We start from the raw sequence: 27,094 nt of genomic DNA, 5'->3' as shown, positions 1-27,094 counted from the left end.
CTAGCAATCTTTGGCTGCTTGAATCCATGCACCACCTGCAACACATGCAACAGATAGAACATGGTCACGATCGTTATACGGACTGCGGCCGGCTTTTGCATGATAATCTCAAAACTTTTGAGGCACAGGAAGGTTCAAGTCTTTACCTAGTGTCTGGTTAGCTTGATGCTGGCTTTTTTCTGTGGATTCCAGATCTTGAAGCTCCAAAGAGTCCGTCTTATAATGTGTAGCTTTCCCATATGTTTGAGAAGTCCTCTTAGAGTCGTCAAAAGAGTCTGACTCGTTATCCTCAAAACCCTCGTGCATGTAACCCTGGTACGACCCCGGCAAACTGGGGTGCAATGCCACTGTCACAGAGGCGGTTGCTGTGACCATTGTGATGGCATTGTTTGGGCACTGCAATGCCCCAGGGCTGTGCGCTGGGGCTGTAGTCCTGCTTTGCTGTGGCCCTGGGCCACATTGAGTAGTCCTCCGAGGACAGTGGGTCCTGTCGCTCGGTAAATGTTGTCTCCTCTGCCCTTGGAGCTCGTGTTTGTTGTCCCACCGTGTGATCTGCGAACTGACCGAGTTGACCGCGTTCTGCTTCGATTCGCTGTTCGGTCCTTTAGAGCTGCTTTCATTGAAAGGTTTCACCACCTTGGAGGCAAGAACAAGCACAAACACATTACAAAAGAGTTCAATGGAGGCAGTTTGATTCCTAGGGCCAGTTTTACTAACAGCTTGCGCCAATGCAAACCCTCTATTGGCGTTAAAAAACGACTGTCAGGATTTACTAAAAATTAGCGTGGGCAGGGTTATTTTTGCGGCTGACCTTATTGCATATGCATTTGTAGAAGGTGATTTACTAAGGTTTGCGCTTGTCAATCAGTCCTTCCAGAAAAATGCAGCTTTTTTGTGTGATTGTTGCGGGCAAAAATCCTTGATTATGCAGCATGTTTTCTTAAAAAATGCGATGCGGGATATTTATGCGATAAAATTGCGGGAACTTACAAAAACTGCGGTTTGATGAAAAAGAGTAAAAAAGCACTACATCACAGAAAGTGCTGGGAATATTTAAGTTCTCATCTTGTTTTATTGAAGACTTTAATAAACACATGGCTTAAAACATTGAGTCAAACAAGTTCTGTAGCTTTACAAAAGGAATATGCTACAACTTCTGAAAAAATGAATAAATAACTTCCTGTTTTACAGAGGTAGCTACACAAAACAGACATTTGAGTGCTTCCAATGCACAAAGTGCAATCTCTTTAAGGGTTAGTTCACCCAAAAATAAAAATTCTGTCATTAATGACTTAACTCTCCGTTCATCTTCAGAACACAAGTAAGGATATTTTAGTTGAAATCCGATGGCTCAGAAAGGCCTCCATTGGCTCAATGCACTTTACACTCTCAAGACCCATAAAAGCCACTAAAGACGTCGTTACAAAGTCCATCTCACTACAGCGGTTCTACAATAACTTTATGAAGCAATGAGAATAGTTTTTGTGCTAAAACCTAAATAACGACTTATATAGTGAGGACTGATTTTAAAAAACAGCATCATGAAGCTGATTCGACTCACTGATTCATAACACTTCGAAGCTTCATGAGGCCGTGTTTTGAAGTCGGTCAACACACCGGGAAACTGCTTTGCACGGTCTTGCTGTTAATTTTGTTGGCAAATGTGAATTTGCGTGCTTCATCATGATTTCAGCGATATCTATGGTTTCTCCACGGGGTTTGAAGCTTTTCGATGACGTTCGCATCGGGTAATTACGTCACTTAAAAACATTCCCATGGCAATAGGGGGAAATGGCGGCTCTTGTGTGAAATAAACGAACATTTTTCAACTTTCTGCTAATATATATGACTTTTTAGCAACGAAAATGCGGGGATTATGAAATCATGCTAGCCCCGCATATTTTGCACGCTGAAATAGGCAATTTATGCAGCGAAAGTGCGGCGTATTTGAAAAAATGCGACCCCCGCATAAATATGCGGACTTTAGCTGATTATGCATTAAATCATGCGATCGCATAATCGCGTTTTTCTGGAGGGACTGGTCAATTTACTGGTGTTTGTGGCATTATTTACCGCCCCCAAAAAAACACGTCTTAAACCAGATGCTAACCGGTAGATTGCGCTGGTAATTATGGGAATGATCATAATTTGCGTGTGGTCAGTAGATCACGTGCTGAACTGTCCACTCCCATCTGCGCTTTTATGGGATTTCACTCTCACGCTAATTTACCCTGTTTAGTAAATCTGGCCACTGATGTTTTCTCTCAGGTCGACTTACTGTGAGTTTAGGGAAGCTGGGGTTCTTGCTGGCTTCAAGCAGAATATGAGAGGTTAGAGGTTGAGCTGGTGGTGTGATGTATGTGCTCCTGTCACAGTACTTGTACTCCTCCTCGCCGATGCCAGAGGTTGTCGTAGTTTCAGAATAGTATTCAGAGTCAGAGGTCTCAGAGAACGCCTGACGCGGTCCCTTGGGGATGTGTCCAGCGTAGTACCCATGGTGGTTCATAGGAGGAGGCATGGGCTCAGGAGAGGGACTTTGCAAATGATTGCCGTTGTTAGCGGGTATGACCTCGGCTGGAGGGCCCATGAGCGAAAGCAGTACCGGAAGTAGCACCAAACCGTTCAGGATCCCCAACAATGTCAGTATGGCCAACACCGCGAAGAAGTATCTGCAAAGGAGAACACAAATGAAGAGAATATTAAAGCTAAAGCAGCCACCAAACATCATTTGGTCATCATTCAGGAGAGAAAGGTCATATCCAATCATATCCATCTACATTTCCTCTGTCCTGGCGACCTGACAAAGCTGGAGAGAAATTCCTGGGTTCCATCTTTGTAGCAATGCTCACTCTCTCCCCCCCTCTGGGAGCCCTCATCTATCACCACTGCCCTGCCACTTCCTGAGGAGATGTGTTTACATTAGTGAGCAGATTCTACGCGTCAGAAACACTCACCCCTCTCCATTGCTTTTCCCCCTTTGCTTCCCTCCCTCTGGCCTAAAAGCTGCCACTGCTGTTAATGTAATTTTCTCCTCAGCAACTTAATACCCTCTCTTATTAAGATCCTATTTCGCCCTGGCCAGGGCACGCCACCTTTGTGTTTACACTGGGAAGGCCAGGCCAGACCTTTGCTTTCTACCTTTTTCTTCCTCTCACTCTCCCCTCCTCCTGGCGCTCAACGCCATGTTGGTTCAAGAGCTAATCACGCAACACTAGCGAGGAGATCTGCTGAAAGGATTTTCTTTCACATGTGCAATAAAATGTAAAACTGACCCTAGAGTCCATCAACAACAGTTCCTGCAGTCAACACGTATTCTGTGTTGTTCTGAGAAATATCTCTCGTTATTAGTCCAAACCGACTAATACCAAGACTAGTTATTTTCTCAGTGGAGGTGACTAATGCATGAATTGAATCCAGTGCTGAAGACAAGCAGGAAACACCACCCTCCACCTCCAAAGCCAAGAACATGGAGGTCTGGTTGGCACAGGCGCTAGCGGGTCTGGTGGAGCGGTGTGAAGTGGTGCAGAGTTGCTTAAGGCTGAAAACGTATGTTTGAACGAAGGGGCCTAGGGAGAGGGTGGTGAATGAGGTTTCCCAGGCTTTAGCTCTTGGGTGAGTGCTAGATGTTAGCAGTAGAGGCTAAAGATATAAGAGCATTAGTAGTTTTGCTCTGTATACTGGCTTGCGTGTTAACGTTTAGGGCTCACTAATAAGCTCCAGGGCTGTGAGGGTGTCTGAGCCGCTGTGCTCCAGCTCAGGGCATTGAGGGAGGGCTCTGATTCACCACAAGAAAGACAGTGCATGAGAAAATTATAGAGCACTCCAGTTAAATGGTTACACGAAAAAGAGACAATTCAGCTGTTTTAGCTGTGGTTCAGAATTCTGGAGGTAAGAAAAAGAGGAACAGAATCTGGAAAAAAGACTGGAATGTTCTTTTAACCTCCCACCCTCTGACCATTTTTGCTTCTGTCGCATCTACAAGAACCTTGGGTTTAAGAAAGAAAGACGGAGGGGGAAAAGTTCATCTTTGGCATATCTGTTTGGAGCATTCCAGACGTACAGTGGAAACTGCTGTCCACTGACCCGTCTCCTCCAATGAGGCCATGTGTTTACTTTGGCTGTCTGAGAACCGTCAAACAAATGAATCAAAAAACCCTGTTAAAAAGATTACAGGTCTGACGATGGTCATCGCACCACTGAACCTCCATTTTGGATCTATTTTAGTTTTGTTTCTATCGCGGCTCCCACAGGAACTGAGACCTGTACTGTATCGCAGAACCTCTGGTTTTAAAAGACTGTAATTACCTATTTTCAGTCATTATGCACAGTCAGGGAGAGGTAATATTTAAATTGACCTCTAAAACCCACATTTCCAAGGTGGCCCGTCAGGGTCTGTGCGTAAATCGCGGCACTAACGGAGACTCTGGTCAGAATTATATGCCACATTTAGACCAGAGACTGATGACTCTGGGTTTCTCAGACGGAGACAAGCAAGCCTGCTTTCATTCCTCCCAATTCTCTCATGTCTGATTCATTAACAGCTTGAGTGTGAATCATTTTCTTTTTCAGTCATCTGTCTCTACCATGATGGCTGAAAACGGTTTGGAGAATCACACAGATTGAGTGACGCTTTGATAGGAGTTTGAGAAAGGCACAATCATCCTTTCAACACAGTTTGCAATGTTCAGCGAAAACATGAAGGCTGTTTAAGAATGGAAAAAACCAGACAAAGCAGCCAACCATCTCTGGCTGCACTTATGTCCACCTTTTGTTAGTTAAAGCCGCTCATTCTGTCTGACAGTCCTGTATACATGAAAAGATTGGAAAAGGGGTGCATGTTTATTTTAATAAGTCAACATTCCGAAAGTGGAGCATGATTTATTTAAGGAGTAAAAAAAAAAAGAAAAAGAAAAAAAGGGGAGAAAAAAAAAAGACTAAACCATCCATGGGCCCCGCCTGGGTTAGACCTCCAGAGTAGACCTAGTGTTAGGAATTCTGTTGTTTATATAAACTGTAATCTTTTCCATTCCAAGTCAGGGGTTGGAAAGGGTGGCTCGTTCTTAGAGGGGCCGCTGAGCTTGTTCTCCTGTTTATTCAGTGTCCCATAGCCAGGAGATGTTTACAGCAATGTATTTATGCTACTCCCCAGCTAGAGGGCCAGACCTCGCTCTCTCTTTCTCGCTACATCTAAACAGGACCTCCCACTGTGAATGCCCCAGTGCTGGCACACTGCTTACACCAAATGGTTTGCTCCGATCCCCAACCCCCAAACTTTCCTCTAGCTTTACCACTGTCCTAAAGCAATCTGCTCTAACACCCCCCTACAGTTACCTGGAAACCTCTTCCTCATATCTGCAAAAAGTGGGTGCTTGAAAACAAATGATCAAGAGGCATATTTTTTAATTTTCAACATACAGCTATGCTGTGCTGGATCCTCCAACTAAGTAATTTGTATGTCATGGGTCTGTTTTAGGCAGCTCTCAAGGTTGTGGTTTGCTTTCAGCAGAGCCCAAATCCAGTTGGAAAAAAATACTATTTGCCATTTCCTGTGAAGCAGGCATTAAACCAGGCGGAAAAGCTGCCCAAATGCAGTGGCTAGAGGGAGTTCACAACCAAATGATTGGACAGTTGATCTCCTCCCTACAATCAGGGGGCAAGTGTGTGCATGTTGATTCACCACACAGTGTGTTGTATATTTACATGTTTACAAGCAGCTGCTGCACTCCCTTGATGTTCCCTCCATTTGTTGTGCATTCAAGCAGCTCAAGGATGTTTGTACGAGTGCTGTGGTGGTCTAAGGGCAGTTAGAGACTGACAACACCAGGTGATGGGGAGGCAAACGTTAGCACCTGTACCCTAGAGCCACATGGACAACTGTCTCCCTGCCTAAGGCCTGTCACCATTTTGAAAAACAGCATATGGGCCGACCTCAGAGACCTGCCTGGAGAAGTGTCAATCACTCACCTCATGATGAAGTCAAACTCTGAGCCAGCAAGCATAAGCACTCCCAACAGAGTGGAGATGGCGCCGTCAATCACAGGAGCGAACATATGCTCCATAGCCACGGCTGAACGAGTGTTCCTGTCCCCAATGGCAGTCAGGAAACCCTACAACAGTGAGAAAATAGAGAGAATGAAAATGCTCTATTCAAATTTACCAAGCAGAAATACAAATACTGATGAATTACTGTGAAAGATTGTCTTACCAGTGCAATGTGCACAGTAAACTCCACTCCAATACCAACAGAGGCTATAAGGATGACCACAGGAATGGCGCTCAGCTTGATACCAATTAGGCCCATGATGCCAAAAAGTTCCACGGTCATCATGGCCAAAATAAAAACCTGAGGAGAAGAAGAAAAGACATGTTAGCAGCTACATCAAAAGGAACTATGTGCATGGAAATAGCTCTACATGAATCACAATGCAGAAATGGGCCTCACTGGGCCAATATCCTCTACATTTCACTGTCATCTGCCCCAAGTATCAGATTACCTAATGGCCATGTCCTGGCCACTCCCCATGACTTCTCAATTTCAGGGCTATGGAAATGAATGACACTATATGAATAAAGAGCATAAGGGTCATTCTGCTCTTGCTTTCCTGGTGTAGTTTAGTCCGTAGTGCTTTCCAACACATGATAAACTGTTTTTGACAATAAATAGGGCACTTGGTTAAGTCTTTGCCCTGAAAACCTTTGATGTTGGCAGGGGTCCCAATTTGGTCATGCTTAAATTGGAGATGGTAAAATCCATTTTACTGTGGCTCCATATTGGCTGTGAAACTGAAGACAACAGAGCCAATTTTGAGTGAAAAAGCTGCACTAAACTGTTTGCTTTTTCATTTAAATAAATGGCATCGGAATTTACACTCAAATGAGTTTGACATATTACAGCTAAACCAGAAATAGATGTCAACCAAGGCCAATGGCTACTTCTAGTTTTCTTGCTTCTTCATGTTGATCTGAGGACCCCACCAGCCTGTGTGAAACACCTCCTAGCCCTTAAACTAACCCACCCACCCACTACCCCCACTATATCCAGTCCCTGATGGATGGGTTTAACAGGCCAAGGTCGTGACTGGGCAGATCCGTCCTGTCCCCAAATTTCTGGACAAAGGCAGTCGGAGGTAAAAGCCTTCAGGAGAGCTGTGCATTTCTTCTTTAGAAAGTCTTGCTGCACCCATTTGAATGACAAAAGAGATGTGGGGGAGAGTACGTATGTGTGTGACTGTGTGTGTATATATGTGTGTATGCAGGCAGCACCCTCTAGACAACCCGCCAAGACCCTCCTCAGAAAACTGCCCTGGTGGCAAAGTTATTGAGCTGTGTTGAGGGGATCAGGGGGAGCAAGAGAAATAAGTGAATAGAGGAAAAGGCTAGAAAAGAAGGGAGTTAGAAATGGATTAGGGTGAGAGGAAGGCAGACTTACAATGACGCCTGCGGTCCAGGGGTTGAGCAGGAGGATGGCGCACACCAGGAAGGTGCAGGCAAGCACTACGCTGATGGACAGCAAGAACCAGTGGCGTAGACCAATGTACTGTTCCCAAAACAAAAAGGGGTAGCCGTTGGGATAGTTCTGGATTCCCTGCCGCATGAACTCCTCGCAGATTGTGCGCACGCTCTCGATGGCTTCAATGAAGTCTGAGGCTTGTCTGAGGCCATTTAGATAGAAAGGAAACTGAGCAAATTCTAGAGGCTCTGCCGCAGGGACTGGAAGAGAAGAGAGGTAATGCTCTTAGACACTAATTCAGAATTACATATATCCATAAACATGACTTTTAAAGGTGGTCATATATATGACCTCCTGTCTAATGTCATCGTCTGGGTTTACTTACTGCGAAGGTTCTCCCCAGTGGTGTCGTACTTATCATGGATCCACTCCCGAGGATGGGGGTAAAAGTTGGCTTGGGAGGCAGCATAGCCCAGCGGATCATTACTGACCCATACTGTCAGGTAGATGTAAAAAACTTCTGGTGGAATGAGACCATCCTCATCCACAAGGCGACGGGATGTAAGCTTTAAAAGAAACAAAATGTGTAAATGCAAGTTTTGGGATAGACGGCATGAAGCCGTATTTATACTGAATGCACCAATAGTTGACCACACACCTGGCTGTAGTTGAAAGGCTCTTTCTTAGAGCCAGTTTGTATGAGAAGCTTGTAGGCCAGAGCTCCATCCTCTGTGCCATTGCGATAGCTGTCAGAGGTGATCCTGCCAGCTTCCCAATCAGCGTCAAATGTAGCCTGAAGACCTACATCGATCAACATATACAATTAGACCAACTGTGGGAAAGATGTTCAAACCTTCCTACTTTTCTATTCTCAACTCAGTAAGCTATGGCAGAAGGTTGTTAAAATCCCTCCTCCTTTAGATAGGAGGCAAAAAACTTGGGTCAGATTTAATGCCAATCCACACACACAAACAGGCATATAAACCAAAAGCCCCCTCCTCCTCCTCCCCTTGCTGGGTTCTCCATCTTTCTGCCTGGTGCTGAATAAATGTGTGTGGGCTGAATAAACTAACCAGAGAAAGCCTTTCGTGCTCTCCAAATTACAAAGTCTGGCAACAGCTGAAAAACAGTTTCCACAACCATTCTGTAATTACAGAGATCTCCTCACAAGAAAAGGAAATAGCAATGGGGAGAAATAGAGAGTCTTTCAACTACCTCCAGTTTCCACAGCCTTTCAAAATAAATAGCTTCTTTTCAATTCGTTGGGGTTTTAACTATTGTGGATTCACCTCACGGTTAAGCTCTCAGTACAAACTAATGTGAGCAGAGGGGTCACAAACAGTGAGAGATAACCCCTGACCCTCCCATAATCATTTCTATGCCCAGGTTGGAGGAACACAAAAGCAGATGACAGAAGTGAACTTTCACTGAACTCTTTCTATCACCTTCAGAGATAAGAGCATTTACCACACAATGAATGAACACCATAGCTATGCAAATTTATTTACAAATATTTTGTAGATGCTGAAATGTCCTAAACTATGACTAACACAATAGTGCATGACAAGTTATAGATGAAAATTTTTAGACTTAGGGTTAAGCATTTTGAAAAATAGTCATAGTAGTAAAATCAGAAGCCTTAGCAAGCACCACTAATGAAAAAGAAACGTAGGCTTACCTTTGAGCCAATCCTGGAAGTAGTGCAGCCACATCCTGGGAAGTCTGTGATTGCTGTCTTTAACTACGTATTTTACAGAGTTGAAGGCATTGTGAAGTTGTAGAAGCTGTCTTTGAGAACGGGCATAGTCAAAGCCATCCATGGTAACCAGGTACATGTTGTAGAAGGAGAAGTATTTAAACTGGGCGGTGATAAAGTCATACTCCTTTGTGTCCCTGGGGACAATATCAGTCAAGTAAAGTCCATCATGAACCATTGTGGTACCATAGAGGCTGAGGCTCAGAAGAGCCACAAAAACGACGACCACTACAGTCTTAGTTTCAGGCTTCAGCAACAGAGGGGCATACTTTTCCCGTGCAAAGCTTGACAGATTCCAGCGAAAGAAGGGCAGAGGCACACACTCTCGTCCCTCTTTGGGCTCCTCCACCTGAGCTAGAAGGTCTCGGGTGGAGCTGGAGGTGGTGAACAGCTGGGAGCCATAAGGGTCAGCGGTGGGAGTGGGTGTGGATACGACCATGGATGGAGGACTGGTGGAGATCTGGGAGGTGGGTGGCAGGATGGTGACAATATGTTGACCAGCTGCATCACACTGGGTGAAGGCCTGCACAGTGGTGGTGATGTGGGTGCTGGTGGTTATAGTGGAACCAGTGAAGGTCGGGGTGGCCGGAGCATGCTGGTGGTTGTCGTTAGCGTCGGAGAACTCCTGAGGTCGGATCTGGATCACCCGAGAGGAACAGGGACTGGAGAAAAGAAACATATCAATAAGCATCTTGAGTACCGCAGGCTTTGGCATAATAGAACGGACTGACTGAGATTAAGTAAGAGGACAGTGCATCTTAGTTACCTGTAGAAACAGCACAGGATGTCCAGTCTTTTGTCCTCCCGCCTCTGCAGGTCTAAGCTCAGAATGGCGGGGAAGATCAGCAGAACCATAGCAAAGTTAAAGACCACCACAATTGCTGCCTGAAATAAAGAGTGAGAGAGAAAGAGAGACTTTAGGATAGAGGCCAAGTCTTTTCGTTCATGAGTTCTACGCTGCCACCCGACTCCACAGCTGCTGTCTGAACTTGATAAAAAACTCTGCATTCAGGATCCCTCGCTGTTTTAGTACCTCGGATTGAATCCCAGAAAGTAAAATATGCACCCTAAATCAACCAGCAAACCCCCTCCCCCATCACTCCACAAATAGTCAACAATCCAAGGAAAGGGGACTCCCAAGGTCACAGCGAGTCTGAGCAGAACCAACCCCCCAACTCCGCCAACCTCAGACAGACATTACATTCCGTATCATTACAGCACAGACCACCCAGGGTTAGCCTGGGGAGATCAGAGTGGCTGGGTGATATACTGATATATTCACTCATCTCATTACCCCTCTCTCTCTCTCTCTTTCTGTATCCCCTCCCCAGCTGAAAAACAGGCTATGACATTAGTTGGATGAAGGCGCTTGACCATAAAATAGAGAGAAAGAATGTGAGAAAGAGAAACAACAAAGGCCTTCCTCACTTTCAATTGACTTTGAATGCTCATTTATTAAAGCCACGTTTAACTGCCCTTTTCAGATGACCACTCCTGCCAGTTTTTCTGAATGGGCATCACAGGGCGCAATGGTTTATGACATGTACTCACACACAAAATACACACTCGTACCTGAAGTGAGAAGGCCCGGAGAGCAGGAATAGGCACTAGGGCAGCCATGAAGAAAGCAAGCATGTTATTGATGGAGGTGAGAGCCACACTGGTGCCAGTTCTTCTCAGGCAGTCACCTGTCCTCTCCTATGGAGAGAAATGGCAAAGAATGAGCTGTGATCTTCAACAACAACAGAAAGTCCAGCCCACACTTTCATCCCCTTGAAGGCATGATCCAGAGCGTGTTCATGATATACCTTGAATGGGATGTTGGATCTGGTCTCAGTGAAGGAATGAGCCAGCAAGAACATGTCATCAACTCCAATGCCCAGGGCCAGGAATGGCAGCACCTGTGGAGGAACGCACAGCTCTGAATTACTGCCAAGCCCTGAGGGTGAGAGTGAATTTAAGACGTTTAGGTGTGTATTTACCTGCGTGGTGGCAGCATTGAAGGACAGCCCCAACAGTGAGCACAGGCCAAGTCCTGCAGCAACAGATAGTGCGACTAGCAGAACTCCTGCCAGCCCTACAGCACCCTGAGACTTAGCACAGTCCCAGCGGAGCATGGTCACGCATGCGTATGCCAGCTGTGCATAGAAAGACACATGTAAGGGAATAGCTCCACACATATGGAGACACACTCATCACGTTTCCATTAGCCTTAACTAGAGTTTCCACAGTAATGGATGTCTTACCATGAGCAGATAACCACCTGCCACCCTGATGACGCTGACGTCAGAGAAAGACTTCATGATGTCATTAAGAGTGGTGGTAGAGAAGGCGTAAACATTGGAGGAAGAGTTCAGAGGAATGCTCCCATGGGCAACCTAGAAGCAAAAAAAATCACAATTTTTAACATCAATCCTGGGAACGCTACATGATTCACAGTATTTGTATTGGAAAGAGCATATGTATCCGTCAAATCAAAGACAAATAATAAATTGATTAAGTTGCTTAACCTATCATTGTGTTTTGAATGAACACACTGTGGGACACAGAACAAATCTTGAATTACTTTTTCCAACAAGCCATGCAAACATTCATTCTTCTGTGGGCCATACCCTCATCCACCTCTTATTTTATCCTAATAAACACAAACAAGATAGCACGAGACCCTGCGAAGGTTGACAAGCGAGAAATAATGAGCACAGATGCCAGAGGGCAGAGGTCAGATGGATCAGATGAGATCACATGGTCTCTCAGGCTACTCCATCAGCACCATGAATGGCCGACAAACTTAAGGGGAAAGGAATACCCCTGCACTTTGTTTTTACAGTGCCCTATCCCCCCCTCAACCTCCCCTGACTTCACTTCCCCTTCTCTTGCTCTCTTTCTGAGGCAGTAGACATTATTGAAGGCTCTTCTCCCGCTCTAATTCTCTCTCTCTCTTTCCGTCAGCATGCTGGGTGTCAGTTATCACAAAAACAGCTTGTTCTTATAACTGGGAGTTTGTCAGTGGCCTCCTAAGAAGACTCCGTTTACTAGGCAGCTGAGGATTGATGGAATTCAGGCAGACGTTGCCATCTCTGGTCTAAGGAAAACAACCCTCTTGCACCACTTGTGACCTCCTACACTCTTTTTACCTTTCCACCCCAGCCAGGAACCCTCCATGGTCACCGAAATCATTCAGACCTCACAAAGTGACCGTTTGAGTGTGTTATGAAATAGGAAATTACCTCAACAAACTTCCTCTGCCAGGACTCCAAGATGGCAGTGGCCTTGTCCTCGTTCCAATTGATGTCATGGATCTCATAGTCGTCTTTAAAGTGCTCATAGAGCTGTTTGGGACTCATGAGGAGGAACATGGTTTGAAGAGCCTCCGCACTGTAGGGGGAAATACAGAGGACTGAGTGAGATCAGAACGGACAAATACCATTATGTAGCAAGGTGAGTGTTAATAGGCAGACACGTTATAATAAATGCTGGAATGATGCGTGTGGTCCTTCTCGGGCTGCTGTAAATCACACTTCCACTGAGATTAGAACAATGCTCAAATGCTGGGCAGAAGGCCAATGTCCTGCTCTCTGCAGAGACTTTCATTTATTGCAGATTAAACTCTGCATTGAAAATACATACACGTATGATATTAAGTTACAGGGGTCAAACACATTTGTTTTCGCTTTTAGTTTACCCACAGTTTGTTTACTTTGTATCATGTGCACTTTTTTCTGTTCAATGTGTTTTCATTTTCCTCCACGCTTCATTTCAGATCCGTCCATAGGTTATGCGGCTGTCCATCATGTTTAATTGGTCTTTCCTATACTGGGGTCAGAGGTGGAAACTGATCCCTCTTCATGTAAGGAATTCCTTGGATGTGTGAGGTTATTAGGAGTCAGAACGATTCCTCCCTCTCTCTCCACCTCTGTCTCTTTCTGATTTTCTCTCTCACTTTCTCTCTTGTCAGGGCCTCCTAAGAGAGGCCCACCCACATACCCCCTCCTCATGACTCTCCTTCTTTCTTTCCCCCTTTCTCACCTCTGCAAGGCATTCTGGGAGTCCTTTACTCTTTCACCCAGGATCAACTCCTCCTGCCAGTGCATGAACTTCTTGGAGAAACCATGGCAACCGCCCTGAAGTTCAGCAGCAATGTCGGGGACCTAAATAAAACACAAGGCCGCACATTTAAAATCTACAGACTCATATTAATAAGACATTGTCATTTGCGTTACAACACTGTGCCCACCTGCCAAGGGTCCTTATTAGGGGCACTGTAAGGGCAGTCTGTGTCGTTGGGATCCAAGCATGGGCGGTTCATATAGGCATGGCCAACCTGAGCCTTATCCAGCATCTCTCGAAAGCCCTCTAAAGATGTAAACTGGCTCAACTCTTCCATTAGCTTGAGGGGGTCCAGATTCATCCACTGAATGTCAGGCATACCCCTACGACAACGGACAACAAAATTGAGACACATTTTAATTATGTAAGCAAGCTAAGCTAAGCTTTTTCCAAGCAAACCCCTTTCCCCTTTCCTGCTGCTGCTTCTCCGAGCCTCCCCGGTGGTGGTGGACTACAGATGCCGCATAAAGTAGCGTTTATTATCCTGTTACACGGAGGGGCATAATGTGCCGGCGGTCTACAGGCTGCTGTCTCTTAACTTTGTGCATCGAGTCATAACGATTACCTCTGCCTCTAAAACATCTTGATAAGGATGAAGGCGGGCAGTGAGAAAGCTGGGACGGGCTGTGCCGACTGTCTTGAATGCTGCTTTGAGCTCAGTGTTCTCAACCCCTCAGTCTGCAGGTTTTAATCTATCTTCTCTTAGGCGGTGGGTATTGAGAGAGTGGACTGTTGTCAATTGATGTACCAAGGACTAATTCTCTAGGTGTAGTAAAGTTACAGTTGGACTACAGTTTAACGTTCTAATTTGTTACAAGGGAAGTCAGCAGGGGTAGTTCTGGATAACACTAATAACAAGAAAATTGCAAAATTTGAACAATATTGCATTATCAAGGCCTTCATCACAAGAAAAAGAAACAGCACTCCCAGTCAACACCTATGAAGCTTTAAAAAAAATGCCTCCGAACCCAGAGTGATACCCCCTGAGTGAGAGAGGAGCCTTTCACTGTGATGAGTATTTGTGGGTAAAGAAGAATAAAAGTGAATAGTGTCCTAACTCCAGGCCCAATCTCACTCTAATAACTCACGAAGAGCAGCTTCAAATAAAGCTGGTCCTCTCCCATTCCCACATACCAAGCGCCTTTGCTCCTGCTTGCAAAGAGAGTCTCCTTTATCTCCTATTTTTTGCTTGAGTGAACCGGCCTGGGCCCTTTTGTTTTTCCATAGATTGCTGCTCTTTGTTCCCTCAAGTTTTTTCTCCCTCACTCACTCTCTCCCTCCCTTTCTCTCTCGATCTCTCTCTCTCTCTCGCTCTTTTCCCTTTAGAAAAAAAGCCCAGCTGAACTGAAGCGGAAGCCTGAGAGGACATTAGCCTCAGTGGCTAACTCAAGCCATCTTCATACATGGCCAAATAGAGAAATGAAGACAATGAATAATATTTTTAAAGACCACTCATCCTTTTCAGAAATTCCGGCTATTGGGGAACTTCTCTATGAGAGTCTTAGCCAATTTGGAGAGAAAAAAAATCATCAAGCATAATATAGAATACCATTTAACTATTAATTTTACATCAACAAAATATTAAAGAGATGTTTTGGGGGGAATACAATGTCCAACGTCCAGTTAATTTCTCCCACTTTTTTCTCCCTCTTTTTCTCTCTAGGCCCACGACTTGAATAATGCCCATTTTATTTGTTGGACAACTTACAGCTCCAAGGCTGGGCGATTACCATGAGAATGCACAGTGTTACCCAGTGCTGACAAAGCCGGGCCCCCTCCAGGGCCCCCTCACTGATGGACACTCACTCGTAAACTGAAAGAATGCTTACCATTGTCTGACCCAAAAGCTCCCCTGCCCCCCCACCTTTCCCTCCTACCCACCCAGTAGCAGTCATCTCTCTCTCTCTCTCTCTCTCTCTCTCTCTCGCCCTCCCTCTCTCTCTCTCTCTCTCTCCTTTCCATAAGGGCTTCTTCAGGCTGGGGGGATTGGGTTGTGGGACAGGGGTGCAGGATCAGAGATTGTCCTGTAAAGCCCCCTCACCAGACCGATGACAACTCAAGCCCCAGTGACGACGGAACCAGGCTTCAGCTTATCAACAGACTAAATAGAGCTTTTGCTAGGGGCTTGATGTTAGAGTTTGTCACACCCAGCGCCGTTTTGGTTGAAGGTAGAGCTCAATTGTTATAGGAGCGTGTGTTATATCGGGAGGGGAGGGGGGGGGCGCGCAAATGTTTCAGAGCTATATTTCAGGCACAGTCCCTTGTTCCATGGTTAGTTCTGATCTCTTAAGCTTAGCTATATATAATAGTCTAGTTAAGCTATGCATGACTTAATTAGAGATTATATATTAATTAAGAATAATCAGAATGCTTACGGTAAGTAGGCGGAGCCTCCCTGCAACTTGGAACCTTCCCAAAAGCAGTCCAAAGGAGTCACGATCATACAGGGGAAAAGCTTGTCTATCATCTGAGGGAAATAGCATATAATCTTTGATAAGGGAGATTTCATTGCACAGAAAAAATTGCAAGTTAATTTAAATACGCATTATCTAAAGCACTAAGAAAGAAGAACATTATTCAAATACTGCATTAAAAAAAAACATGCTTACCCTCTCAATCATGACATTTTCAATAATTGGGACTCCAGATTTGAAGCAAAGTTTATTAAGATCCCAGGATCTGTTGGAAGAAAGCATACAACCACATATTAAAAGACTGGCCCTCGTGTTTGTAAGTGTTTGAAATTCCTTATAGTCTTTCTGGGGGTTGTACTCACTTTCCATAAAGAGACACTTGAACTTTGCTGGCTGACAAAGCAGCCTCCAGGTGGAGCAGCAAAGACTCCTGGGTAAGAATATTGGTTCCTTCCTGTTTGGGTGTCTGTATGAGCATCTGTGAGGTGAACACTGACTCCTCTCCCTGCTTCTCTTTTGTGTAGCGGAGCTCCTTGCTCACCCGACTGCCAGCTGAAACAAACGCCACAACATGGTTTGTTATTTTCAAACATTCAGAAAGGAGACACCTTTGCAGTCGTGATGTTTTTATTCCTTTTGACTGTATGGATGAAAACAATCCAGAGGAACAATATAGTTCTATGTTAATGGTCACACTGCAACACTTGTTTCAACAAAGAAACAACCATGATCCTCAGTGAGAGGTTAATGACATAATTAAACCCAAATTAAACACACTACAGTTCTCATTCCCCTGTGTACTCTCCAACTAACCCCAGAAAACAGATGTGTGGATCACATTTGTGTCTCCAGCACACGAAAGAGCGAAAGTACTCCTTATGACATGGCCAACAATTTCACACAAGGCTAACAAACAGGCTTTTGCACAAAATCCCTCATAAATTCTCCAGTGTGGTTGGCTAAAAACTGACAGAAACTCTGTCACGGGATAATCTCACAACCACTGGTGTAATTAATGGCTAGCTCTACATTGCGTAGCACAGACTGTGGTTCCTAATAGGAAGACTTTGGGTCTTTCTTGATCTGCAGGTCAAAATGCCTGGATCCAAGATGTGAAAGGAGGGAGCAAGGCAGAAGAGTACAGGCAGTTCATGTGGTATGTTGAGTCGGAGTGAAAAGCATCAAAGAGTGCAGAAGAAGTCCAGCCTCCTAATTAACGGAGGCGGTGGTAAAAAGAGGACGCGGGGTATCTGCGGCCATGCCAAATGCACATGAAACACACCGGCCCAGATCAGAGCCTGCCCATCTGCCCCTCCGCTTCCCAATACATGATGACAAGCCTGCAGTGGCTGGCCGAGACACTTTTTCTCCCCAGCACATCTCACTGACTGCCTCAGTTAATTGAGAGAGGGAGTGGAAGAGAAAGAGACATAGAGAAACTGGAAAGAGAGAAAGACACAGAGAGAGAGAAGTACTGTTGTTATCAGGGTAGCCCACAGCTTTGTAAGTGGCTAACAGCTGAAAAGAAATTGCATCACAAGTATAAATCCCATGCAATTTGCCCTGAAGCTCACAACTTTAAGCATGCAAACATTCGACCTCCTGGTTCCATTCACGCAGCTATCTGACATGCAGGTTACATAAACACATTACTTCAAAAAATGCGGCGGCCGGAATCTGAAGGCCGTATCCATTTGCAAAACGCAAACATGCATTTGTGTCGATATACAGACAGCATGTTCATATTTAATGCATTCAGGCATCTGCAGGAATTGAGCTCCAATCCTTGGGCCTGTAATTACAGGGGCTCCTGAAGTAAATTATAGCTATTTGTGTCTGGTTCCTCCCATCTGGACCACCCAGCTAGAGGCCCGAGTGGGCCCCGCCGCTCAGTCACCGCTCCACTCAGCCACCCTCCAGATGGGAGCTTTGCTCTGTTCTCTCGGCTCACTGCTGCCGTACACTTAAAGAGACAGGCACGCACATACTTTCACAGCCAGGAACACAACAGAGAAAAGAACCGTGATGCACAAGAGTGATCTGGGATGTACATCTGAGATTCCAACAGCTAGAGCTGTCAAACACAAGACGCCTTGGGGGGATTTTAAAGTATTAATCTTTGCTTTGAGCTGCTTATGAAAGCTTTTATGCATATCAAAAAAAGAAAAAGTGAGGGCTGTATAAAGGTGATATCAATCCAGCAATACTCGCATACAGAGCTTACGGTCTCCCAATCAGAGCCCCTCCTTCCTTTGTTACTTTCATTTTTCACAGCCTTGGGGGTGACATTACCATCACAGGCCAATTATCCATGAGGAGGGTCCGACCAATGTTCCCCAACATACGTTGTCTCAATGTCTCACAGATTAAATAGTTGTACAGCAGATACTGTCTAGCTCATCTACAGTCTGCCCTAACTGGCTGGGACACAATGGTAGCAAGCTTCGGCAAGCTTGTCTCAAGGTCCCACCCAGGAGCAAACCAGCAAAATGAGCTGGTGTGAGGGGGTTCCCTCCCACTGGGCAGTATGGAAAGTGACATGTAATTAACTATGGGAGAAGAAGCCCCTTGCTCCCCGGTGTCACCCCGCCAGTGGACCCTGTCAGCTCCAATCTCATTCATGTCCACCCTGGCTTTGCCTATCCGATTCTCAGCAAACATATCACCCACAACTGCATGCTCACATTAAAGTTACCATATTGATGCATAAAGGGGAGCAGGAAAAGGTGGTTTGACTGAGACAACTACGACAAAGATCGTGCCAAAATGATTTCAAGATTACGCAAAAAATATGCCTACGATTCGAGCACTTGAATGTGACGCAGAAGCAATAAGCAGCAGCAAGGTCTGAAACCCAGTGCTTTCTCCATTAGGACAGGCCACCTTCAAAGTGTTGTGGGCCAGATTAGAGGGATTAAGAGGCTTCTGAAAGGACTCACGCTGTTCTGGAGGAAGTCCCACAAGGAACAGTGCTGAAAGAGACATTTTTACCTGTTTTCACCACCCAAGTAAACCCAAGAGCACAGATACACAGTCGGGTGCCAGTGCGTGCCCACGCACACACTCGCATTCATTCTCTCTTTCTGTTTTCTCATTTTCTCCCACACACATTAGTATATGAAACCACCCAGAACAAAACAAGCCGGTCCAGCTCTTTCGCCTTGGTCCCGTCAAGCCCCCATAATGTCCATTCCAAGCTCTTTGTTTGATTTTTTTTCTTCCTCTTCTTTCCAGACACATTATATAGACAAGAAGGATAGATTTGGCTCAAGTGCAAATCTTTTTAAACATTTCAGCTTCACTGCAACTCTTAATCACGAGGAGTCTCAATGGCTTGACCATGACTGAGAGAACCACCCCGTTTCGCCCCAATACAGTGGCAGATGGAGACCACCATCCACCTCTGCCTCTATGAGCGCCAACTCAAAGCCACCAAGAGACTCAATGCAGGTCTTTGTCAACCTAATTTTCAGTCGCGTTCAGTTGTTTCCCAACAAACAGGACAAAAATTGGGGGTACAAATGCAGATGGACCCTCTCAGCAGATATGTGTGAATATGTGTGCTTGTCTTCCCTCTGACATATCGCTTGTCCTTGATGATCAAACCAATACACATCATGCACTGTAACTCAGGTATAAATATCAAAAACAAATCGAGATGGCTAAAACTATGCTTGAGCTAGCACCTATTCAGACCTGATACTTCTGTCAGCATTGACATAAATTTCCACCGGTTCTGGCATTTAGGTCCTGGCCATTTCCATATGTATAGCCTTCCCTGTACTAATTATGCTAATCAGCCCTAGTGTTGGCTGCTGTGAAAAATACCCACATTAGGCACTCCACTGGCTGCTAATGCAGCTTAATGTGTGGTTGAAACATACATTCATCCCATGCTGAAAGGCAAAATTTTTCCACGTTGCTGGTTTCATTCAAACTGGAAATGAATTTATTGAGCCCAGAACCCATTTCTTTTCCACCACGTACCAAGAAAATGTTTTTTTTTTACCCTAACCAAAAGGACAAAGTGTTGAGGAGGACAAAAAGGAGACTTTTCTCCCAAAAAGTGACCAGTTTCGTTTTTTTTTTTGGCATGGATCAAAGAGAATGACCCTCATTGGACTGAATGTAAGAAATACTGTCTGAATCAGGCAGCAAGAGGGGCAGCTTCTTGGGGGTCTGGACTCCCCCTGCTTCCACTGGTGTTGTTCTAGTAACATTATCTTGAGAATATAAACAGAAAGGTGTACCCTAGCACTTCTGTCGTGGGGTTAGACCTCGAATCGCCTCTAGATATGAAGCGTGTTCTGTTGCTGCACTGAAAACCTCTGGAACTGCACCACCCGATGGTTAAAAAATGAGTGCAATGCCAAACTAGCTGAGAAAACCCTGGCAGAGTGAGTGAAGCCTTAATTGGCAATGCTCTAATTTGGGGTAGAAAGTTGCTAAACTCTGAGAAGGGATGCATTGAGTTCGTATGGCTGTTCTTGAGTAATGGGGGCTGGGGGTTGAAGTAAACATTTTCAACTGACCCAGGTTGACTCTGGCCTTGTTTGTACTTTCTACTGGTGAGGTCTAAGTCTCAGCAGTTAGAGTTTATTTATGTAGCTGGGGTACTGTGGCTCTCCATTCACCTCCAATAATGCTTCATAGAGCTTTCTTTCTCTTGAATCCAGCACCAGGACTGGAAGACTGTGTATTTTCTAATGAATTATTGCATTTACCTCACATTTCTTTTTTGTTTAGATAACTCTTAACACTGAACGGTCCACATGTGTCTGTGTAAATTCAGTCTACCTGCATGTGGACAAGGTCATTCATGCAATGTGTATATGTTCTTTATTCCTCTCTTCTGCTGCCTGTTGGCTTCATAAAACTCAAAACTACCCAGATATCCCCGCACACATCTAAGTAATGTTTGTACAGCTTGTCTGTGTGTACACGTCTGTCAAGCACACAGAAATCGTGTCAAAACGGATGAGAAAAATTAGGTTACGGCCGTATACGAGTACATAAACATGTCCGTCTGTTTGAAAAAGTTTGCCGTTTGTTTAGCCCGACACACATTTTTGCAATGACCGTTAAATGCCAACAATCCTTTAGGGAGGCCAGCATTACTCAAGCATATAATCACATATAAAAGTCTGCTTTTTCGCCCCACGCCGATAGGCAACTTGTCAGCGTTCGCTCAAAACTCAATCAAATATTAAAATCCGCACAATTAAAACAAGATGTGCTACTTCTCACTCAGCTTCTTTGAAAACACAACTTTCTCAATCTTTTCTCCCCCTCTCTTAATTCCCCTCTGCAATCCGACACTGCACATAGGAAGCAAACATGAGTAATTTAAGGCTGTAGATTCTGGAGTGTTTCTTCTCTCACCAGCCCCCAAACCGTCACCCTACATTTCATTTTATCACCTCCTTCTCACGCCTCGCACGGCAAACGAAATCGCACTTTCCCAAGAATTAACCAATGATTTAAAACTCACCCCCACCAACAAAAAAAAAAACCTTTATGAGTTTAACTGGAACACAAAATAGGATGTCACAAACAGAACATTCTTCAAAATACAGCGGAAAGAAAGTCATACAGGTTTGGGACGACACAAACGGCGAGTAAATGATAATATCCCTTTAAGAATTCAACTATACTTAAAGGGTTAGTTCACCCAAACATTTTAATTCTGTCATTAATTGCTTACCCTCGTGTCGTTCGACACCCGTAAGACCTTCAGACACAAATGAAGATATTTTAGTGTAAATCTGATGCTCTGAAAGGCCTCCATTGACTCAATGCACTTTACACTCTCAAGACCCTTAAAAGACACTAAAGACGTCGTTACAAAGTCCATCTCACTACAGTGGTTCTACAATAACTTTATGAATCGGCGAGAATAGTTTTTGTGCACAAAAAACCCTAAATAACGACTTATATAGTGATGACGATTTCAAAACACGGCATCATGAAGCTTCGAAACGTTATGAATCACTGAGCCGAATCATGATTCGGATCGCGTGTCAAACTGCTGAAATTTGGCGATTCAAACTGCTGAATCGACTCACTGATTCATAACGTTTCGAAGCTTCATGATGCCTTGTTTTGAAATCGTCATCACTATATAAGTCGTTATTTAGGGTTTTGTTGCGCAAAAAAAATATTGTCGCCGATTCATAAAGTTATTTTAGAATCACTGTAGTGAGATGGACTTTGTAACGACGTCTTTAGTGTCTTTTAAGGGTCTTGAGAGTGTAAAGTTGAGCCAATGGAGGCCTTTCAGAGCATCAGATTTACACTAAAATATCTTCATTTGTGTCTGAAGATGAACGGTGGTCTGACGGGTGTCCAACCACATGAGGGTCAGTAATTAATGACAGAATTTTCATTTTTGGGTGAACTAACCCTTTAACAAATCATCACTTTTAGTCTGGAATGCCATAACTTGGTCATGCTAAACTAACTTCACAGTGAGATATAAACACGCTGATGTATTTCAGTCCAGGTTGGATAGGTCATGCATTCTTAACAGGATGTCTAAACCTGACTTACATTTTTATAAGACACCTAAACACAAGGTTGCTGCTTTTTGCACATCATTTGGTGGAAGGCGGAAGCAATTACGGATGGCCCGGGTGGTCCTGGAGGACACTTGGTGGCCTGTGTGTCATTTGGGTGGGGGCAAGAGCAGAGGTGAAAGAGGGACAGTCGACGCCTCAGGGCTAAGTAACGAGGAGGCATATTCTCCAAAATGCACAGCTGTGCAAGTGTGAGATCCACAGGCCTTGACTGCTTTACTATTCTTTATAGCTCCCCACACACACACAACAGATTTGAGCAAAACAAATGTGTGCAATGTTTAAAATATAACTCCGCTTTTGCCGGAAAGTCCTCTTGATATATGCAACTATTTAGCAGTCGCCAAGAGCACCTTTTTGAATTCAATTCCCAATCACAAGACCTATTATAAAACTCTTTTGTTTGTCCCTGTGACTTTTTATGTGTATGTGTGCAGAAGTGAATGTGTGTGCCTGTGTGTGAGAACTAACCTCTCCTTGTTACCATACCACTTACTCCCCATTCAGCCCAGAGCAGCTTTGTCAATGGGCTATTGGGGGAAACAACACAGGCAGAAACTTTAGAAACACAGGCACTGCCTCTTAAAGGCACAGCGTTCCTTTTCAGCACTTTGGCGTTTCACTCCAGGAGCCCCATGCTTTATGCCTGCTTTACATTAAAACACAAATTTCATCTGACAACTCCCTTTGCTTTAAACTCCATCTAACGTTCCCACCATGCATCACGGCATTTACAGTTATGCATATTTCAAAAGACTTGTTAGGCTTTTGATTTGGCTATGATATTGTAAAAAAAACAAAAAAAAGGGGGGATGGGGATGCATTAGTTAAACAAACCTACACTCAAAAATTTTTTTTATGTCAACAGGTTCCACGTAATTGGGTTATGTTGAATTTAATTAAAATAGTTTATTTCAGTAAACTTAAGTTTTTTAATGTAAGGTTAATTCAATGCCATTTAGTTAAATCAGGTTCTTAATTTTGTCCAAAACTATTCAATTTAATTATTCTAAAATGAATATAAAAAACAAGTAATCCAGTTTAATTGATTATTTTTCACTTAGTGAAATACTATTTTTTACAACATTTACCTTTAACAAGATCTTATTGGCCAGCCAGAAGATGGTTTGTCACATCCATGGCATGCCCAAAGTAGTGTTTTTTTTATTATTAAAACAACTTTAATAGTTATTAGCAGGTCCTCACCATAAGCACATGCTCTACACTTCACCACAAACACTATCATAACACAAACTTTTAAACACCAACATAACAAAACATTAAGCATTAAAAAGTATCTTCATTTTCTCATCTTGTTAAAAATGCATCAAATTGCACTTTATTTAAACATTTACTCTCCGAATTCAGCCCCTTTGCAAAGCAAAGTGAAAGTCTTGTTTCAATGGGTTACTTGGTTATTTCAAAATGAAAACATCAAGTTATGTCAAAGAGTAACGGTTAACATGAATCAATTACATTTGAACCAGAAACCTAATATAATTGTGTTAAATCAAGATGAATTGCTTAAATAAAGTGAACAGCATAATGAAATGTTTTTTTTTTGAGTGTACGCTGAGCTATGTTTTATTTTCCCCCAAGCAAAACCACAAAATGTACAAAATAACGTGAACGTGTGCATGTGTGTGAGTGTGAAACAGGTGGGTAAACTTCAGCTGTATTCACTTTTTTGGGGAAAGGGGGGGTGGCTTTATTGTTGAATGGAATCCAAGAATAGTGAAGGACCACACACAGCGAGCACAAGGGGGAGGGTCAGCACCTCAAAGATGGCTAACGATTCACACACAGCCCATCTGTGCAGGGGATCAGCAGTGTGGCGAAAGCCTAGGGGGCTTAGAAGGAATTTGGCAGTGTGAAAACCAAATAAAGCTGCCTGAAAATGCACAGATAAGTGAGGTGCACAGAGAGGACGTCAAACGGGAAAGGGGAGAAAAAGAAAAACATCAAGCGCAGCAGCCACCGCAAACAATATGACTGATGGGGAGCGAACAAGAGAAGGCTTGCATGCGCTGGGAAGAAGAATGCAATGTGTGCGTGACAGGAGATATGGGATTCCACGGTCTATGTCCGCGCAAAGATCCTGAGACTTCATATCAGAAGCCCACACAAGGTCTGCAACTGCACCGCAATCACATTTTCAATCAGTTAGGCTTAAGACGGTCGAACGGGAGAGAGATCTAAAATTGCCAAAGTCAAAAACCCCACACAGCCGAACATGAAAGCATAGACTCACCTTCCACCCAGAGTTTCTCAATGTCCGTTTCAATGGCGGCGACCCGCAAACCAACAGACAGGGCTCCGAACACAAGCAGTCCGATGAAAAGGACTTTTCCACAGTGTCGCTGGATGTGACAGCCCAGAGAAAAGAGAAAAGCCTGGAACCTCGCCCGAATCCACAGTGGTGCTTTCTGTCCCACAGCTTTCCCCTGAGACACAAGAGAGGAACACTTATTCACATGTACAGTGATGCTATTTCAGATCAGTTGTAGCACACGCTGCCCTGCCAGGATAGCCGACCGTCCTGACAACGTGCAAATCAATATTTAGAAGAGAGGTTATGCTGAGAGACATTTCTGAACGAGACAATGCAAAGGATGTTTGACCACAAAAACGGGGCAAACCAAATGTCAAAATTAGTTTGAATATCAGCGTGACAATATCAGTTCTCATGAATCCACCCTGACCCGTAGTAAACACTAAAAGCACATCATTTCATGTGTTACTATAACACTGGCATGACCTGTAAAAGTCTGTTTCTATCTTACTTGGTGCAATAATTTGTCATAATTACACTCGAAAAAAAAAAAAAAAGGTTAATGGCACCAAAAAAGGTTCTTGGCTCGTAATCTTAGGGGGGACTTTTTAGTGCTATATTATAGCACTGATTTTGGTGCTTCAGAGGTGCTATATAGCACCTTAGTCAAAGAACCGGTGAAGAAGAACCAATGAAGCACTAAAATTGGTGCTATATAGCACTAAAAAAGTTCCCCTATGATTACGAGCCAAGAACCATTTTTTGGTGCCATATAAACCCTTTTTTTTTTAGAGTGTAAGTATTCACAAGTATTCTCTCACAGGTTTCTCTGTCTTTTTGTTAAGAAACATGGCTAACTTAAACGTTTAACAACATTACAGCCATATAAACACTTCTTAAAAGCTTTAGCCTTAGAGGTAGAAAACATATGGGAACATGTAGCCTCAACTGTCAAACGTGTTTCTATTAAGTATAAATGTTTCTAAACTAAAGAAAGCGATCTTAAATCATTTAACTTAGTGTCCTGTAACTGGCAGTCCTATCTGCAGAATAACTGGACGTGTTTTGGTTTCACTCATGGGAGTTTTGACACATAGCCAAGCGTTCATGCGCTTCACTGATGCTTTGTCAGATCAAACTTAATCAGTGAATTCCTCAGCAGGACGCGCACATTGTCAAACAAACACGCTATGTTGTATCTAGACCAAGTTAAAAAAGACTGAAAACGAGACTAAATGAATGGAGACTAGGCTCTCATTCATACAAGTCGCTGTCCGCGCTCAGTCTTTCGTATTCGGGGTCGTTTACTCTCCCGCTTTCCACCGAATTAGGTTTGGAGATGTAAATGTCGCCTGTTGATCACTTCTCCCCACTCGGGTAAATCCCTTCCAAAACTACCTCTTTAACAGTTCCCTGGCTCGCTTGTGTTCTCACGGACACAGAACAACAACGACGCAGTGTGTGTGTGTGTGTGTGTGTGTGTGTGTAAGTGTGTGTGTATTCCACCGTTTGTCACCTTAGAGATCTGTTTTAACGCGAAAGCGGCGTGGCAGTAACCGGGTCTTCGCAGGACATCTGAGTTCACAAGCGGCGGAGAGCGTGTGTAACTTGGGGGTAAATCTCCAAAAACCGGTCCCGGGTCTCTGGGATCCGAGGCCATAGTCCAAACGGGAGGCTGAAGAAGCGCGGAAGAAAGTTAAAGGCAAACGCGGCGCGCTGGGAAGAGACGATAATAGTAATAATCCAAGATTCGCGACACGCGCATCCACCGGGTTCAACTTTAAGAAATATTCTCTAGTCTTTCCTTGCGCCAAAGTCTTCCAACTCCATCCCAACATTATGTGCTCGAATCCGTGTATATCCCTCGGTCTTCATTCGTCCGGCTGTAGCGCGTAACGCGGGGTTAAAGCAGAAGAAAGTCGGGAGCGGATTGCGCCAGTCTACCTCTGATCCTGTTGCTGTAACATTTGGAGAGGTAGCCCCTTTGCAAACCCTCAAAAGGGTGGTTTGATGGAAAAGTGCTCTGGTTCTCATTGGCCGAGGAAGAGGCAAATTACTTTGCAAACATCTCCTATTATTAGCTGCTAAGCAACAGCTCGCCAAAGTGGAGAGAGAGGGAGACCACCCAGGCGGGCCCTCCTCGCATCAGCGCCGGGAGGGGGAAGTGCTGGAGCAGCTCTTTCACTGCACATTCCCCATCGCCTCGGCTCGTATTTTAACACGCTATCACACAGGCCATCTATTGATACTGCGCACACACATTTCTTTTATACTGACAGTCGGATGCGGAGGGAGACTTTACAAATTAATCTGCTCTGGCATCGCGCGTACTCGCATGCAAACGTAATAAAACCAACAGAGCAGGGAAAATTAATAACACTAATTATAAATAAACGCGACATACAGTGATAAAGATGAACGAAATGCGCGGATTCTGGGTAAAAATATGTCAAACAAATCAGGACTTGGCACTTTTTTAACACTTTTTAAAAAGTGTTTTTCTTTCAAAAATTCAAAATT

General features: G+C 44.2%; 1 protein-coding gene across 1 annotated transcript; it reads right to left on the bottom strand.

The window, feature by feature from the left end:
• On the bottom strand, positions 1-26,249 carry ptch2 (patched 2; the record flags this gene model as incomplete). The annotated part of the gene is made up of 22 exons (XM_079819138.1): positions 26,091-26,249; positions 24,554-24,746; positions 16,090-16,279; positions 15,923-15,992; positions 15,689-15,780; positions 13,441-13,636; positions 13,233-13,354; positions 12,434-12,581; positions 11,453-11,584; positions 11,189-11,344; positions 11,015-11,107; positions 10,779-10,904; positions 9,973-10,091; positions 9,129-9,868; positions 8,109-8,251; positions 7,836-8,016; positions 7,430-7,710; positions 6,206-6,343; positions 5,965-6,107; positions 2,279-2,669; positions 147-636; positions 1-35 (listed from the first exon to the last, which is right to left on the bottom strand). Exons 1-22 carry the CDS (start codon positions 26,232-26,234, stop codon positions 1-3), a joined length of 4,323 nt encoding a protein of 1,440 aa, XP_079675264.1. The 5' UTR covers positions 26,235-26,249.
• Between the last annotated feature and the right edge of the window lie 845 nt (positions 26,250-27,094).

Source organism: Gobio gobio (genome assembly GCF_949357685.1).
Source record: "Gobio gobio genome assembly, chromosome: 6".
NCBI classification, from domain to species: Eukaryota; Metazoa; Chordata; class Actinopteri; order Cypriniformes; family Gobionidae; genus Gobio; species Gobio gobio.
Note: the sequence above shows the minus strand (reverse complement) of the source record. Positions and strands in the feature narration are given on the sequence as shown.